This window comes from Amblyraja radiata, chromosome 38, assembly GCF_010909765.2.
Source record: "Amblyraja radiata isolate CabotCenter1 chromosome 38, sAmbRad1.1.pri, whole genome shotgun sequence".
NCBI classification, from domain to species: domain Eukaryota; kingdom Metazoa; phylum Chordata; class Chondrichthyes; order Rajiformes; family Rajidae; genus Amblyraja; species Amblyraja radiata.
Window position 1 is genome coordinate 535671 of NC_045993.1, and position 18306 is coordinate 553976.

Here is an 18306-nt window from a genome sequence, read left to right on the forward strand (position 1 = left end):
CATGGTGCTCCTGAATAGTTTTGAGAACTAGAAATCCCTCTGGAAAGCTCCCCAGCTCTCCCTCATCCTTTCAGGCAGTTTTAAAACCCAACCTCTTTTACTAAACATCCAACAAGCCCCACATGGAAGTGGCTGGGAGAGAGACACCTTCTGCAATCGTGTTTACGAAGGAACTGCAGATGCTGGAAAATCGAAGGTAGACAAAAATGCTGGAGAAACTCAGCGGGTGCGGCAGCATCTGTGGAGCGAAGGAAATAGGCAACGTTTCAGGCTGACGGTTTCGGTCCGAAACGTTGCCTATTTCCTTCGCTCCATAGATCCCGCTACATCTTGCTATATTCACCAGGGAGTTAGATGTGGCCGGTACACAAAATTGCTGGGGAAACTCAGCGGGTGCAGCAGCATCTATGGAGCGAAGGAAATAGGCAACGTTTCTGGCCGAAACCCTTCTTCAGACAAGTTAGATGTGGCCCTTGTGGCTAAAGGGATCAGGAGGTATGGAGAGAAGGCAGGTACAGGATACTGAGTTGGATGATCAGCCATGATCACATCGAATGGCGGTGCAGACTCGAAGGGCCGAATGGCCTACTCCTGCACCTATTGTCTATGTTTCTATCCCATCGTTCCCAGCGATTCCGAACTACATTTCCCAGGAGGCCGTGGCACGTCGGGCTCCGGAAGTGCGTCATGGCGCTTGCCCCATTTGAACTACATTTCCCAGGAGGCCGTGGTACGTCAGGAGCCGTTAGTGCGTCATGGCGCTTGCTCCGCATGAACTTCATTTCCCAGGAGGCCGTGGTGCGTCGGGCGCCGGAAGTGCGTCATGGCGCTTGTTCCGTATGAACTACATTTCCCAGGAGGCCGTGGCACGTCAGGCGCCGGAAGTGCGTCAGTGCGCTGGGCACGCCAGCAGAAAGAGGGCGGCTGTGGGGAAGATGTCGGAGCGGGCGGGAAGCGGGGTGGCGGCCGCAGCTGCCGTCGCAGCGAGTGAGAAGCGGCGGCAGCAACTGCAGCGCTGGAAGGGCTCGTGTACCGATCTGGAGGCGGGCGAGCCGCGATGGCGGGCGAGGCCTGGAGCGGGAGCGAGAGCGGGAGCGCCGCGGCGGGTGCGGTTCGAGGCGGCGGCGGAGTTCCTAGCGGCCTGTGCGAGCGGTGACGCGCTGGACGCCGAGGAGATGCTGGGCGGCGGCGCCGACGTCGACTGCGCCAACACGGACGGCATCAGCGCCCTGCACCAGGTGCGCCTGCGCGGGGTGCCGGCGCTGACAGCTGCGCATGCCCGGGGTGCCGGCGCTGACAGCTGCGCATGCCCGGGGTGCCGGTGCGGCAAGCTGCGCGTGCGCGATCGGGGTTCCCTGTCGCGGGGGTGTCTGGGAAATGTAGTTCCGTCATTCATTCGCTGTCGAAGTTAGACACAAAATGTTGGAGTAACTCAGCGGGTCAGGCAGCATCCGTGGAGAGGAGGAATGGGGGATGTTGTGGGTCGAGACCCTTCTTCAGACTTTATTCATTCGCTGCCGTCCGCGGTGTGTGGACTACATCTCCCAGCGGGCAACGCCCCACCCTGGGCTGACTGCAGCTGTGTTGGTGCACCGTGCCCGGGGTGTGAGGGAGGCCTTTACACACTCCCTGTACAATGCTTACACACTCCTGACGAGCATTTACACACTCCCTGTACAACGCCTACACACTCCCTGTACAACGCCTATACACTCCCTGTACAACGCCTACACACTCCCTGTACAACGCTTACACACTCCTGACCAACGCTTACACACTCCCCTGTACAACGCTTACACACTCCTGACCAACGCTTACACACTCCCCTGTACAACGCTTACACACACCCCTGTACAATGCTTACACACTCCTGACCAACGTTTACACACTTCCCTATACAACGCCTACACACACCCCTGTACAACGCTTACACACTCCCCTGTACAACGCTTACACACACCCCTGTACAACGCTTACACACTCCTGACCAACGTTTACACACTTCCCTGTACAACACTTACACACTCTCCCCTGTGCAATGCTTACACACCCCTGACCAGCACTTACAGACTCTCCTCTAACCAACGCCTACACACCCCTGACCAACGCTAGCACCACCCTGACCAACGCCAACAAGCTCCTGACCAAAGCTTACACACCCTTGACCAGCGCTTACATCCCTGACCAACGCTTACACACTCCCCTGTGCAAAGACACAAGCAGTTTTAGTTGTCTGGGTTAACAGATGAAGGTGGCCACATCTATTTTTGATGTTGGTCAGTTTGTAAACAAAAAAAACAATGGTATTTAAAACCATATTTCAGTCGGCAGCCTCGAAATCAGAACTATTTTAACATTTCAGATGTAATTCTTCAGTGGCGGTCTGACGTTTAGTTACAGCAACAGTTTGGTTTAACTGTCAGTTCAAGCTTGCCCATACTCTGTTCACTGAGGACCATCTGTGCTTATTGCCCTCTGAGGGCTCCTGTTCCAGCAGCTTCTCAGTTGTAAAGTTGTCGTAGTGTTTCACTTACGTACGGCAATGGTGAGAGCACAGCTGGTGACTTGGTACAGGATTGGTCTCCTTGGCTGAAGAGGAATGTGGATGCGTTAGAAGTCGTTGAGTAGTTTACTAGACTCATCCCGAGAATTGTCTTGAGGCTTGACTTGAATCTGTTAGAGTTTAGAGAAGTGAGTGAGGGGGGACTTGCTAAAAGCAAATAAAATTCCCGGTAACTCCCAGTGGGAAGAAGTTGCTTCCTCGTGGAGGAGAATCTGGAACTCACGGTCACTATTTAAAAATAAGGCATCATCCATATAAGGCAGATGCAAGCAGAAATTGTTTCCTCTGGAGAATTTTAAGTCTTTGGAGAATTTTCTCAAGGCTGGTGGAGTCTTTGAATAACTTTTACAGCAGAGTTAGGTGGATTCTTGATGGGCAAAGGTTATCACGAGTAGATGGGAATAAGAATTGAGGTTGCAAGTGATGCCATGGTCTTGTTAAGCGGTGGAGCAGGTTTGTGTGATCGAGAGCTGACTGTGGACCTGAAGTGTATGTTCAGATTATACCACCCATAATTTCTGTCAAATTCTGTCAATTTTACTCTGGCGTGTCTTTGGACACTTTATCGAGTGCAAGGTATTGCATTAAGGTGGTTTTGTTTTTCGGCACTCTGCTGCTTTGATGCCAAAGATCTACAAAAGAGCAAGTACCCTTGGTGGAAACATTGCATCCCCGCTCTGAGCAAAGCGTTGAGGTGTTGCAGTTTGTGTAGGTACGCGGTGAGGACAATCTCTGCATGCCTGCCATTGAATGAACTCAGTGGTATTGATGCATGTATGATGTGAATGTATTTATTGGATCTATTATTCATTACATATGATTTAATTTGTGCATTAGTAAGAAGATAAGAGCAGGAGTAGGCCACCTGATCCTGGAGCTTGTTCTGATTGTAAGCTTTGCACAGTATCCTCTCACCCCCTTGATCATTGTGAGGAGGCATCCTCCCTGCTGCACCCTCCAATGTCTTGTGGTTGAACAAAGTCACCGTTAGCTCTTGTGCATGTCTCGTCCGTCCAACCTTTCCTCACAAGACAACCTGCCCACTGAGTTCTGGTGCAGGAAGCTAAGACACCCTTCTGGTAGTCTGGGAGTCTAGGCTAGTCTAGTTTGGGTGTTAGTCTAGTAGCCTTGGCTGTCTTTAAGGAGCGTCAGGTATTTCAGAAAGACAATGCTGGAGTAACTCAGTGTGATGGGCAGCATTTGTACGGGTGTCCGGGGTTATGGGGAGAAGGCAGGAGAATGGGGTTAGGAGGGAGAGATAGATCAGTCTTGATTCAATGGCGGAGTAGACTTGATGGGCCGAATGGCCGAATTCTGCTCCCATCCCTTATGATCTTTTCTCTGGAGAACATGTTTTTGGTTGGGACCCTTCTTCCAACTGATTGCAGGGGGGTGGGGCAGAAAGCTGGAAAAGAGGGGGAAGGGGGAATTGATTTGTTTTTATACTTTCTCTGCTTGATCTCCCTATATTTTCAGTGATTTCAGTGATAGTGCCTTCTTGTTTCCTGTTGTGGCTTTGTGGGTAGCAAGCAGTGCACTATCATACGAACCTTGCAAACCATTTAGTTCCAGGTACAATTCATGGCCCCTGCATGGCACCTAATTACTGCAGAAGGAACTTCCACCTTGCTTACAGCATCAGCGTGACTGCATTTAGTGCAAAGATCCGGGGTCAACTTTCTGCAAAAATGAAAATGGAAAAAGCACTTAAATATTTTCATGAAACTGAAACACTTGTTCGCCCTGACAGGAAAGTTTGGCTTGGGCTATTTTTCTGGAGAAAAATGGCTGAATGATGAGTTTGCTGCTGGTTTAGACCAGTATGTATTACCCATCCACAATGGCCCCTGAATTAACTGATTTTGGGGTATGTCTAAGTCTGAAGAAGGATCTCCACTCGAAATATCACCTATTCCTTCTCTCAAGAGATGCTGTCTGCCGAGCTGAGTTACTCCAGCTTTTTGTGTCAGATTAGACCTGATGGTTGTGGACACATTGCCTCCCGCCCGAGATCTGTGAGGCAAATGTTTATTTGCTCATAATTTTCATAAGTCTGGGTGTTCCAGATTTATTAACTGCGATATATGATCTTGAATGCCTAAATCATTATCCACATCTCAGAAAGATAATCCAGGATGGGGTGGGGAGTGTGGGGGGTGATTGGGCAGAGGGTGGGGAGCGGGTGGGGGGGGGGGCGAATGGGTGGGGAGGGTGGGGGGTGGTTGGGCAGAGGGTGGGGAGCGGGTGGGGTGTGGGTGGGGGGGGGCGAATGGGTGGGGAGGGTGGGGGGTGGTTGGGCAGAGGGTGGGGGGCGGGTGTGGGGAAGGCGGGTGCGGGTGGTGGGAGGGTGTGGGGAGCGGGTGGGCAGAAAGTGGTATGGGGAAGCTAATGTACATGGGGGTAGAAGGATGAGCTGAGGAGTGGCTGTGGGAGGTTCTGGTTGAGGATGAATATTAGTGTGGACCTAGGCCCAGTTTGATGAGGTAAACTTTAATTCTTACAGAGTTTAACCATCTCAGTTTTAGTTTCCAATCTTACACATAGTGGGTTGCATGCTTGGATGGTGCTCTGGGCTGCTGTAGGGGTGTTGTATCGGGGTGAAGGAATTCAGCCAGGAATTTGTTTATAACCTCTGTCCAGCCACTTGTTGCCAGAACGTGTGTGTGTCTGTGACCTGTTGCTGGGCTCTGTGTGTGAGGTGAGAACAGGGCTGGGTTGGAATGCGTTTTGGTGCATCATCGACTACTACAGCACACTGTCACTTTCTGGGAACGGTGTCCTGAAAGGACCAGTGTGTCACGTAACAATAACTTCCATGTACACACATGTCAGTGCTTGCTCTCGTCTGAGCAATCGTTCAGTTCCATTTCCTCTCTTCTTTCCCCATAGTCCTGCAGATTATGTTCACTCTGGTTCCTATCCGTTTTGAAAACACTTTAACTTTCCATAACTCATATAGGTAGTCACCATTTCCATGGCAATATGCCCTTTCTTCACCTTCTCCATCCTTTCCTCAACCCATAATCGAGCGTATGAAATGGGCCCGTGGGCAAACCATTGTAGATCTCATCGCACTTCGCATTGGCCTGCCTTGCTGATTCTAGTTCTTGTCTCGGTGTTTGTGAAAGAGTGCCCCTGCTCCCACTACTGCCTCTGGCAGAGCGTTAAATCAGTTTAAACCTCTGCCCATGTGTGTAGGAGGGTTTGTACCGAAAATAGACACAAAATGCTGGAGTAACTCAGCGGGACAGGCAGCATCTCTGGATAGATCTGAAGAAGGGTCTTGACCCGAAACGTCACCCATTCTTTCTATCCAGAGATGCTGCCAGTCCCGCTGAGTTACTCCAGCGTTTTGTGTCTATCTTCAAAATCTCTGCCCAGTTCTGTGAACTGTCTGCTGATTGATTGATTATACCTTTAATAATCCTTTACAGGAAATTACAGTGCCACGACAGCTTCAAGACAGACATAACACCACACATTTCCTCAAATAGCTTCCATACTTAACAAGTTAAAATACAAGTTAAAATACAATGAATGAAAAAAAGTGCAGTTATTTATGCGCATTATATAACCTTATAGCAGCTGGTATACAAGACTTCCTATGTCTCTCAGTTTTGCACATTGGTGCAATCAGTCTCTGACTGAAGATGCTGCTCTTGATCACCTTCAGGGCATGGAGTGGGTGAGTGGGGTTGGTCATTATTGACCAGTTTGTTCAGAGATCAGTCCCTCTCCCTCTCTCTCCAGTGCTGCTGAACCCCCCCCCCCCACCACCCCGCCAATAATCGTACACACATTTATTAAACAATGAAACAACTTGAGGCCTTTTGCAAAAATCTTCATATCAAATTTGATTCAGCTGCAGAAGGAATTTTGAGGACAGGAAGTATGTTTATGGAACGGCAAATCCAGAGGGAATCTGTGGAGCGTGTTCACAACTCAGGGCCATGATAGCAGGAAGTGCAGCTACTGGTGACGGATCACTCGCGTGGAAAAGGGACAGTGGTGGAACAACAATCAGGTTTCTGGAACGGTGAGGTTTGTGTCGGTGTGGGGGAGGTTTAAAGACCAGGAAAGAAACTTCAAAATCGTTTTGTTGTCAGCCCAGTTAACTCGGTGAAGCCAGAGCAATGGCTGAGGCAACTGGTAGGTTGGGATGTGGAGTAAATTATTATGAGGGATACACTAGATAGAGTAAAAGGAGACTGTGTTTGTAAAATAAAAAAGATGTATGAGCATAATGAAAGAGCAAGGTTATGGGACTATTTAACAGCGTTCAAGGAACTAGCCCAGACACTGGACTTTATGGCAGGCAGTGTGATCTTCTGAAGGGAAGCTCCGGGTGTCTATAACGGTGCCCACTGGAGAACGTTGGGGTGGGTGGTGTGCATAGACATTCAGCATGGTATCTGACCCAGAGCACTTTCTTTTGCAGGCTTGCATTGATGAGAACCTGGAGATGGTGGAGTTCCTGCTGAGACAGAATGCCAACGTTGACCAGTCTGATAACGAGGGCTGGACACCGCTCCACGTGGCCGTTTCTTGCGGCTACTCCGAAATCGTAGAGTAAGTCGTGGCGGCTATTTTTCTGTGGGGCTGGGCTTCGGAGAGAACTTGCCAGCTGTTAGATGCAATGAGTTTTGCTTCTCGTACGGGAGTGTGATTCAGCAGGGCTGCGGAGTGGCTGGTTGATACACTGGTCGTCATTCTCAGAGACCTGTGTAAGATCTTGCTATCTGCCTCCTGTTGCCAGCACTCCAAGGCCTGAGCTCCAGAGAGAGGTTGGGCAAGCATGGTCTTTCCTCCTTGGAGTGCAGGAGGATGAGGAGTGACCTTGCAGAGAGGGGTGTAAAATCACGAGGCTGAATGCACAGAGTTTTATTCCCAGAGAAGAGCTGGAGGGCACAGGTCTAAGGTGAGAGGTGAAAGATTTAATAGGAATCTGACAGGTAATGTTTTCACACAGAGTGGTGGGCATATGGACCGAGCTGACAGAGGAGGTAGTAATGGCAGGTACAATAACCTTTAAATAGATATTTGGACTGGTACATGGATAGAAGAGGTTTAGAGGGATATGGGACGAGCTTAGATGGGGCATGTTGGTTGGCCCGTCTCATGCTGTTTGATTCCATGTGGCGATGTGTTGGTGGGTGTGAAGTTTCATGATGCATCCTGTTTTATTTTTAGTTTCTATGCTGGGTGTGAAGAGCATTTGTGTTTGCATTGACTGAACACATTGTGGTGCAGTTAGTGAATGAGCTCTGCAGTCTCCAGGTGATGCCTGAAGCTCCTACAGTGATAGTCAGGCACATCTCTCTCTCACTGACCGATAAAGTATTCTGCTCAACTTCATCTTTTGTCAAAGAGATCAGTGTAGTTTACACACAACATACACTGTGACAACATTGTTGTTGACCATAACACTGTGACCAGCATTGAGCAAATGAAACCCAGCTCCTTCATTCATCTTTGTCCCTCACTTCTGGTCTCACCTAGTGGCCATTGTCTCCAGAACACTCCCTGGGTAAGCTTACTACAGCTGTTGAGATTCTAACACTCCCTGGGTAAGCTTACTACAGATGTTGGGATTCTAACACTACCTGGGCATGCTTCCTACAGCTGTTGGGATTCTAACACTCCCTGGGCATGCTTACTACAGCTGTTAGCTGCAACTGGTGGTAACGAAAGGCAGTCGATTCACATGGCAATCCAAAGGTGCATAATTCTGTGCAGCACCATAGAGCTGACACAGAATGTCAGGCTTCAGTTAAAAAGATCAAGTGCGGCATGGTGGAGCAGTGGTGGAGTTGCTTCCTAACAGCGCCAGAGACCCGGGTTCAAAATCCTAACTACAGCTACTGTCTGTACAGAGTTTGTACGTTCTCCCTGTGACCACGTGGGTTTTCTCCAGGTGTTTCGGTTGCCTCCCACACTCGAAAGGCATACAGGTACGTAGGTTAATTGGCTTCTGTAAAAGTGGTGAAGTGACCATAGTGTGTAGGATAGTGCTCGAGTACAGGGATTGCTGGTCGGCGTGGACTCAGTGGGCCGAAGGGCCTGTTTCCACGGTGTGTCTCTAAACTAAACTACAGCTTTATTAGTTCAGTTTAGTTTATTGTCACGTGTACCGAGGTACAGTGAAAAGCTTTTGTTGCATGCTAACCAGTCAGCGGAAACACAACACATGATTAACACTTTTCTGGAAGAGTAGCTTTGCAATTTGTTAGCCAAGATTCATCTCCATCCCTGTGACTTGCAGAACCAGTACAGATGGTGCTCATTCCTGCTGGTTGCATCCATTGCAGTGTTTCAAGGAATCAAGTCATGGTCTTATAAAGATCCATCTCTTAGGGTCTGAAGTCTTCAAGGGCTATAAAACGTGTGAGATTTGCTGAAAGGAATGTGAATGGCAATAAATGCAAGCTGTTGTGAACAGGAAGTGCTCTGAATGAAGGATTGTAAATGCAGTTTCTCTCCAGTATTTTCCCATTTCTTAAAGTTCAGCTTCGGAAACTGTTATTGATGTGATTCCATCTGATCTTCATATACGGATCTCCGTATGGCTCAATTACCTGGTATATGGTGCATTATTTTATTTAACTCTGCTCAGCAACCTAAGGCTTAAAACACAAAAACATCAGAATATTAATTCATTGTAATGTTGTAAAACATGCCACTAATGAAACAGCATAGATATTTTGTATTTTTGCCGTCTATACTGTGATCAATCACTTGTATTAATTGTGAACTGGAGTTGCCTCTTGGGTGATTTGCAGAGTGCTGTTATTGTTACTGAAGCTCCTGGGAAAGGGTAGGTACACTGTGTGCGAAGGAACTGCAGATGCTGGTTTAAATCCAACATGGACACAAAATGCTGGAGAAACTCTGATGGGCTGGCAGCATCTCTGGAGAGAGGGAATGGTGATGTTTTGGGTTGAGACCCTTCTTCATTGGTGGCCATCAAGAGAACCAAATCGAGGTCAGGATATGGCTGATGGGAAGACATTGAATACGTTGTGGCCTCCTTGCAGTTTTATGGTGCTTTCTGGGTTTGGTCATGTCATAAGTGATGGGAGTAGAATTAGGCCATTCGGCCCATCAAGTCTACTCCGCCATTCAATCATGGCTGATCTATCTCTCCCTCCCAACCCCTTTTTCCTACCTTCTCCCCATAATCTCTTGCACTAATCAAGAATCTATCTATCTCTGCCTTAAATATATCCACTGACTTGGCCTCCACCGCCACCTGTGGCAAAGAACTCCACAGATTCACCACCTTCTGACTAAAGAAATTCCTCCTCATCTCCTTGCTAAATGAACGTCCTTTAATTCTGCGGCTATGACCTCTAGTCCTAGACTCCCACTAGTGGAAACATCCTCTCCATTTATGAAATTATGCCAGGATGTTTAGGTTATTCACACAATGGATGGTGTAGACCAGCATCATGATGCTGTGACCTCTAGTCCTGGACTCTTCCACAAGTGGAAACATTCTCTCCACATCCACTCTATTCAAGCCTTTCACTACTCTGTATGTTTCCATGAGGTCCCTCTCATTCTTCTAAACTTCAGCTAGGACAGGCCCAATGCTGACAAACGCTCATCATAGGCTAACCTACTCATTCCTGGGATCATTCTTGTCAAATTCTTGTTTGCTTTTATGTAGGAGTGTTTTCTGATACCTGGTGAGGTTGGGAGCAATTGCTGATTTGGTCAAACATTATTTGCTTCTTTTTGTATAAGGAAGAACTGCAGATGCTGGAAAAATCGAAGGTAGACAAAAATGCTGGAGAAACTCAGCAGGTGAAGCAGCATCTATGGAACGGAGGAATAGGTGACGTTTCGGGTCGAGACCCTTCATCAGATTCTCATTTCGGGTTGAGACCCTTCTTCAGACTGAAGAAGGGTCTCGGCCCGAAACGTCACCTATTCCTTCGCTCCATAAATGCTGCCTCACCCGCTGAGTTTCTCCAGCATTTTTGTCTACCTGCTCCTATTTGTAGCTCCTCTCCATATTCAGGTATGTGGTATTGTGGCCAGAGCGTGTGGGGATCTCGGTGACCCTGTTCATCTGATATCCTGGATGCAAGGCGTTTGGATAACCAGCCACAGGGAAAGGGAAGTCTAATACTGGAAATGTGAGTGACCTCATTCCAATGATCAAGCAGACTAGTTCACCAACGAGTGGCTTCTAATTAACTTCAGGACCTTTTGCTTAAAAATGTTGTATATCAGTCTGACCTTTATTCGACCTTTAAGCATTAGAAAGCCTATATTTTGAGGAGAGACAGCAATAATGTGTTTGGCTTTTGAAGGGACAGAGGCAGAATATCACGAGCTATTCTGTGATCTGATCCTCCAGCTTTAAATAACATGTTATATTCTTCAAACTATAAACGGTGCTGAGCGAGACTCGCTGATGAATGCTGCTGATCAGTGAATGGTTCAGTGTCTTGCATGGGGTGATTGTGGGCGTGTTAATAAAACTGTCACAACCGTCAGTACGGGGGTCTGTGTGTGTAGAGTGCCGTCAGTACGGGGGTCCGTGTGTGTAGAGTGCCGTCAGTACGGGGGTCCGTGTGTGTAGAGTGTCCGTGTCAGATTCAGATTCAGATTCAACTTTAATTGTTATTGTCAGTGTACAGTACAGAAACAACGAAATGCAGTGTGTGTAGAGTGTCGTCAGTACGGGGGTCCGTGTGTGTAGAGTGTGTCCTTGTGTGTAGAGTGTCGTCAGTACGGGGCCCGTGTAGAGTGCCGTCAGTACGGGGGTCCGTGTGTGTGTGTAGAGTGCCATCAGTACGGGGTCCGTGTGTGTAGAGTGGTGGAATGGACAGCATCTCTCATGTCGTGTGGATATTTGAGGAATTTAGAGTTCTGATGTCCCAGGGAAAGAAACTGTTCTTGGGTCTGTTTGTCCGGCTTTTGTCGCACCTGTACCGCCTACCAGAGGGCAGGAGGTTGAACAGGAACTGTCCAGGATGGGAGGGGTCATTGATTATTTTCCTGGCTTTACAGAGGCACTGAGAGTTGGAGATGTCTTCCAGGGAAGGTAGAGGGCAGCCGATGATTTTCTGGGCAGTTTTGATCACTCTGCAGGGCTCTCCTGTCTGCTGCTGAGCAACCGGCATACCACACCGTGATACAATATGCCAGCACACTCTCGATGGTGGAGCGGTAGAAGGTCACCAGCAGCTTGTCCTCTAGTCTGTTCTTCCTTAGCACTCTCAGCAAGTGCAATCGCTGCTGGGTCTCTTTTACCACCGCTAACATGTAAATGAACGTCTTCAGATATAAAAAGCTGGAGTAACGCAGCGGGACAGGCAGCACCTCTGGAAAGCAGGAATGGGTGACGTTTCGGGTCGAGACCCTTCTTCAGACTGAGAGACACGTCTTCCATTCCTTCTCTCCAGAAATGCTGCCTGTCCCGCTGAGTTAGTGCAACTTATCTTCTGTTTAAACTAGCATCTGCAGTTCCTTCCTACATGTTTTCATATATATGGTTTGGTCTCTCTTGCTTCCTGCTCCACTCCATCTTCTCTTGGATAACCAATATGGAGAGACTGATCATCTTTGGGTATCCTTGTCAAAACAGTCCAAAATCTACAAGGGAGTTTTGCATTTGTCCAATAAGGAATGCACACTCTTCAGTAGAGATACAAAAAATGACATAAATTGCTGGAGTAACTCAACAGGTCAGACAGCATCTCTTGAGAGCATGAAAATATGACGTTTTGGTCCGGGGCCTCTAGTACAGCCAGCTTGGCTAAGTTTAAAGTGTTGGACTCAGCCCATCTTCTGTGCTCCTTGCCTCCAAGCTCACTGGTTGCTCACTACCTGGGAAAGGCCTTCACTGGTCTCACAACCAACAAGTTGGATTATAGACAAATAAAGTTGGAGTAACTCAGCGGGTCAGACAGCATCTCTGGAGAGAAGGAATAGGTGATGTTTCGGGTTGAGACCCTTCTTCAGTAGAGTTATACACACAGCTTTTTGTGTATCTTCGATTTAAACCAGCATCTGCAATTCCTTCCTACACAAATTGAATTATACCTTAATACTCGGTGGTTCCACAAGTGTCCATTACAGGTGTATACATGACCATGCATTCTGACTTGGTTATCAAACTAATGAACAAGACATGAAGGCCTAATTGAGGATAGACAAAAGATATTACAATATTACTGATTAAACAGTAAGGATATAATGAAGGTAGACACAAAGTGCTGGAGTAACTCAGCGGGTCAGGCAGCAGCTCTGGAGAGAAGGAATGGGTGACGTTTCTGGTCGAGACCCTCCTTCATAAAGGCAGTGCAGGCAATTGTGACACAGCATGATCAGCATGGACAAGTTGGGCTGAAGGGCCTGCAACACTGCTGTATAACTCATTCCCACATGTTTTACATTGTGGTTTTTGTCTCGCTGAATCATTTCTTCCTTTATATTTATTTTAACCTCTGACCTGTTGAAAGCCTGACTGCCCAACATCTCCATTATCTCTCTTTCTCAATAACGATGACTCTCAATGCTGTTTCTGATCTCATTTTGTAATGCTTTGCAGATGTTTAATCAACCATGCGGCCAGCATTGCTGCAGTGAACAGCGATGGCCAGTTGCCAATTGACCTTGCAGAGGAGAACTACATGGAGAACCTACTGCAGGCTGAGATTACTAAGCAGGGTACGTACCAGAGCTGGGCTGCCATGACTGAGGTGGCAGTGTGTACATTGCTGGTGTATTTGTGCCAGTCACCACTCATCTGTTGAATACATGGGGGTGATCTGGGAGGGGAGGATGCTCCACAAACTGCGGAGCATCCTGGACAATACAGCTCACCCCCTCCCCTCCATGACACACTGGTCAATCTGAGGAGCACCTTCAGCAACAGACTGGTCCCTGGGATAAATAAAATTCTATCGTATCTCTTGGGTTGGAAAACTTTGGGTTAAGGCGCCGATACTCCCAGAAGCAGTGCACTCTGAAGATGTCTTACATGGTGTGAGGCGTTGAATGAAGCCCCTGTCTAGTCTCTCAGGTCGCATCTACAAATCACTTGGGAGCTCTTACTGCGCAATGAAGATAGACACAAAATGCTGGAGTAACTCAGAGGGACAGGCAGCATCTCTGGAGAGAAGGAATGGGTGACGTTTCTTCAGACTGAAGAAGGATCTCGACCAGAAATGTCGCCCATTACTTCTCTCCAGAGATGCTGCCTGTCCTGCTGAGTTACTCCAGCGTTTTGTGTCTATCTTTGGTTTAAACCAGCATCTGCAGTTCCTTCTTACACACTTCCTGTGGACAGGCCAACAACCAACACTCAGTTGATCGGGTTGTGTGAATGATCTGTGGGGGAGGTAGCATTGCTGTCCTTGAGATGGTGATGGCAAGCTTTCCTCTCCAACTGCTGTTGGTGTGTTGGAGATTCCCTCCCCCTGATTATGTTCAGTGGGCAGGGGACGCACTTCTATTGTTGTGGGAGTTGTGGGAGATTGTAATATTGTCGTGTGGTAAAGCTGCTTGTACAGAAAGTGCTCCATATGTCTCGGCAGGGATCGACGTGGAATCGGCGAGGCGTGAAGAAGAGGACTTGTTGCTGCAACATGCCCGGCAGTGGCTAAATAGCGGCAAGATTGAAGACATATCTCACCCGAAAACTGGTGCCAACGCTCTCCACGTTGCTGCGGCCAAAGGCTACATAGAAGTGATGAGGCCAGTATCAACCCCGCCTGTACAGTGTCTCTGCTACTATGTGTAACCGGCTCATTCGGGCAGCTCACGAGCTGGGGTATCACCTTTGGCCTCGACCCTTTGTTGGCATGGAAGGGAGGGTGGACGTCCTTAATTACTCCATGCTTATTTTAGCTGAAAGTAACATTGAGCATAGAGACTGTAAGATCAGGTCCAGTGAGCCATTCTGTATCTTGTATAGATCCATTCCTTTAGCTCGGTGATGGTGGCATTCGAAGGGAGCAGATTCTTGCACTGGAACCACCCTCGCCCTGCGCAAATGAAGCGTGCTGCCCGCCTGCGGAACTATCTGTGGACATCTGCGGCCTGAGAATTGTTGTCGTCGGGTATCCACTCGCCTAGCTGCACCTGTGCTGCCAAAGTACCCGAAAAACACAGACTGGGAGAGTCCTGTGTATCATCAACGGAGATTTTAACATTTTGTATCATCAAGTGTTTTAATAGTGGGTGTGGGGAGCTGGGGGTATGGAGTTAATTGTTAACCCTTTAATTAGCTCAGCATCAGCCCAGTGGGCAACCTTTGTGGGTGGGGATCATGATCGTCTTTCATCACTTTCTTTCTTGCTCCGGGTTGAGTTTGCATTAGTTGCCGTCGCCTGTAATAATATTAGTCGACCAGTGGAAGTGAGTGGCCATTGCCTCTCGGTGTTAACCAGTGGCGTTGACTTGCAGGCTGCTCCTCCAGGCTGGCTTCAGTGTGGCTGCACGGGACAAGGATGGCTGGACACCACTGCATGCCGCCGCACACTGGGGCATGGAGGATTCTTGCAAGCTCCTCGTCGAGCACTTCTGTGACATGGAAGCCGTTAATAACTCGGTACGTGGGTTTCTTTCGTCTGCAGCTTATTAATTTAAGCTTCCAGAGCATCTAGCCAAAAGAAACAAGGTTTTAAAGCAATTCCTCTAGACAACTACAGCTTTTTGTGTCTATCTTCGGTTTAAAACAGCATCTGCAGTTCCTCTCACACGCCTCTTCAGTACCATCTCCTTTCACTCTTGCAATGAGATTTATTTCATAGAAAATAGGTGCAGGAGTAGGCCATTCAGCCCTTTGAGCCAGCACCACCATTCAATATCATCATGGCAGATCATCTAATATCAGTACCCCGTTCCTGCTTTCTCCCAATATCCCTTGATTGCGTTAGCCCAAAGAGCTAAATCTAACTCTCTCTTGAAACCATTCAGTGAATTGGCCTCCACTGCCTTCAACCTAGACACCATTAGTACATTCACCATTAGTACCCTAGTGCTGGAAGTATCTGTAGACATTGTCTCGAAGGTACAAAAGATGTGCAGCCACAAAGTATTTTACTAATCTGTTTTAGTTATCTAAGTTTAGGATGCTTTAAAACTTTGTACCTTAAAATTATCTGCAAAGTGTGAAGAAGATATTTGATTGTAGGTTCTCAAATCTCAATACGTTGATGGGTGCAGCCAATAATATCTCATGCTTAGAAAGTGAGTGAAGCACGGAGTTGGGAGGGCCACCGGAGACCATGAGATGAATGAATGAATTAATAAGTTTATTGGCCAAGTATTCACATACAAGGAATTTGCCTCGGTGCTCCGCCCGCAAGTGACAACGACATACAATGACAGTTAGGAATGACACATAAAACATTAAACATTAATAATCTGGCACGTTGGATTGAAGAGCATCCCTAGACGGGGGGGAGACCAGGGAGTGGGTAGGACTGCTGGAGGCCATTGTGTGTTGGTGTAACAGCTGAGTTTTTGTTGCAGGGTCAGACACCGTTTGATGTTGCAGATGAAGATATTTTGAGTTTACTGGAGGACCTGCAGAAGAAACAGGACGATGTAAGTATTTAGTCATCTGTGTCTGTGTGCACGAACACGAGGTTTGTCAGGATATTGCCTATATTATTATTGACCTTTGTCCATTTGTAATGTATCAGTTTATCAAGATCACCTGTCACCAAAAGCTGACAAATAGCTTCTCAGAAATCTCACCGTTTTGTGGGGTGTATTTATTTTTATATTTTTAATGCCCATAAATATCTTTTAAATCATATAACATATACTTAAAATTAGATTTTAAATCGTATTACAAGTGTACCACCGAGATTGTCCTTTTTTAACCCCATAATGCCAGGTTGGATCAAATGTTTATATCAGCCTCGGTCAATATCTAGGCTTGGTGTTGGTTGCTCAGTGGAGTCCCCCATCACCAGTCGTTAATGATGGTGGCTGTACGTGTTATTCTGCTCTGCTGAAGTGACAACCTGAATCAGGATGAAATGTAGTGTAGAACCACAGGTCTTGTGCAGGAAGCACTAGTAGCAATGATTTTGTTCCCGTGCTCTGACTGATGCTGGACCATCAGGCTTCACCCGCTCTCTGTGTTCTTGTGTTATCACAGCTGAGGACTGAGAAAGAAGAAAAGATGAAGCGTGCCATCATCGAAACATCCACACAGCCGCAGCAACCGTCAACCAAGCCAAGGAAGTAAGAGATCTCTGAACCAAATGCAGACTTGTTTTGTAATTGTAATTCTACAGTGCAGCAGTTTGAACATTGCTGATGTATTTGCACTGTTCTTAACTTGATGAGTGTGTAGGAAGGAACTGCAGATGCTGGTTTACACTGAAGATAGCCTGTCCCGCCAAGTTACTCCAGCATTTTGTGTCTATCTTCGCTTTAAACCAGCATCTGCAATTCTTTCCTACACTCTTTTCCATACAGTGTAGGAGGCTGAGAGAAGACCTGATGGAGCTAAACAAAATCTTGAGAGATATAGGTAAAATGAATAGTCACAGTCGCTTCCATGGGTAGAGAAGAACAGAACGAGAGGACATAGGTTTGAGGCGAGAGGGGAAGGATTTAAGAGGTCAGAGGGGCAATTTCTTCACAAAGAGTATTTGGTATGTGGAATGACTTTCCAGAGGAAGTGGTAAATGTGGTACAATAATATTTCAAAGATAATTAGATTGTGCCTGGATAGGGAGAGTTAGAGTTTAGTTTCAAGATGCAACGCAGAAACAGGCCCTTCGGCCCACCGAGTCCGTGCCGACCAGCGATCCCCGCACATTAACACTATCCTACACACACTAAGGACAATTTACACTTACACCAAGCCAATTAACCAACAAACCTGGAAGTCTTTGGAGTGTGGGAGGAAACCGAAAATCTCGGAGAAATCCCACGCGATCACGGGGAGAACGTACAAACTCCGTACAGACAGCACCCGTAGTCAGGATGGAATCCGGGTCCCTGGCGCTGTGAGGCAATAACTCTACCGCTGCACCACCGTGCTGTCCAAGGGGCATAGACAAAACACATTCAAATGGGACAAACTCAGTTATTAAAGTGGTCAGCATGGACACTTTGAGCCGAAGAGCCTGTATATTTCTGTAGTTCTGTGGCTCTGTGAATGGTAAATCATTAAACAATTTCTGTACAAAGGTTTGCTTTGTTATCAATGCCAAGATAGTTAATCCAGTGGAGATGGGGCAAGGGGAGACTTGCTTCTGAATCGGTCAGTGGAGGGTAATCCTCCAGCTCCCCGCCCACTTCCCCCTCACCCTGACCCGCTACACTGATGCGAGTGAGATTGTTATCATAAACCTTACCGTCCACTCGAAGGCTGATAGACACAAAGTACTGCCTAGGAGAGGTGTGGCAGGCTACCAACTGTCAAACTACCCAAGCAGAAGCTGGCACCGTCAGGGCTGCAGAGCTGAGCTGTAAAGACAATTTGTTATCATCAGTCAGAGTCTAGAAGTTGGGAGGTCATGTTGCAGTTGTACAAGACGCTGGTGAGGCCTCATTTAGAGTATTGTGTTCAGTTCTGAGCACCATGTTATGGGAAAGATGTTGTCAAGCTGGAAAGGGTTCAGAGAAGATTTACGAGGATGTTGCCAAGACTAGAGGGTGTGAGCTATAGGGAGAGGTTGGGTAGGCTGGGTTTCTTGTGACGTGGTTGTGCCATGTGTATGCCAGACACCAATCCGGGCCTTGCTGTTTGAGGTCAG

The 18306-nt window shown here is 47.5% G+C and overlaps 1 protein-coding gene across 4 annotated transcripts in view; it reads left to right on the forward strand.

Moving 5' to 3' along the window:
- The first annotated feature begins 906 nt into the window (after positions 1–906).
- Positions 907–18306, forward strand: part of ppp1r12c (protein phosphatase 1 regulatory subunit 12C) — a 42077-nt gene continuing 24677 nt past the window's right edge. For all 4 annotated transcript variants that reach the window (XM_033013445.1, XM_033013447.1, XM_033013446.1 and 1 more), the window contains exons 1-7: positions 907–1238; positions 7002–7132; positions 13128–13246; positions 14116–14275; positions 14987–15131; positions 16058–16132; positions 16695–16780. In XM_033013445.1, coding sequence (XP_032869336.1) covers positions 936–1238; positions 7002–7132; positions 13128–13246; positions 14116–14275; positions 14987–15131; positions 16058–16132; positions 16695–16780 — 1019 coding nt within the window. In that variant the 5' untranslated portion in view covers positions 907–935. The remainder of the gene's footprint in view (positions 1239–7001; positions 7133–13127; positions 13247–14115; positions 14276–14986; positions 15132–16057; positions 16133–16694; positions 16781–18306) is intronic.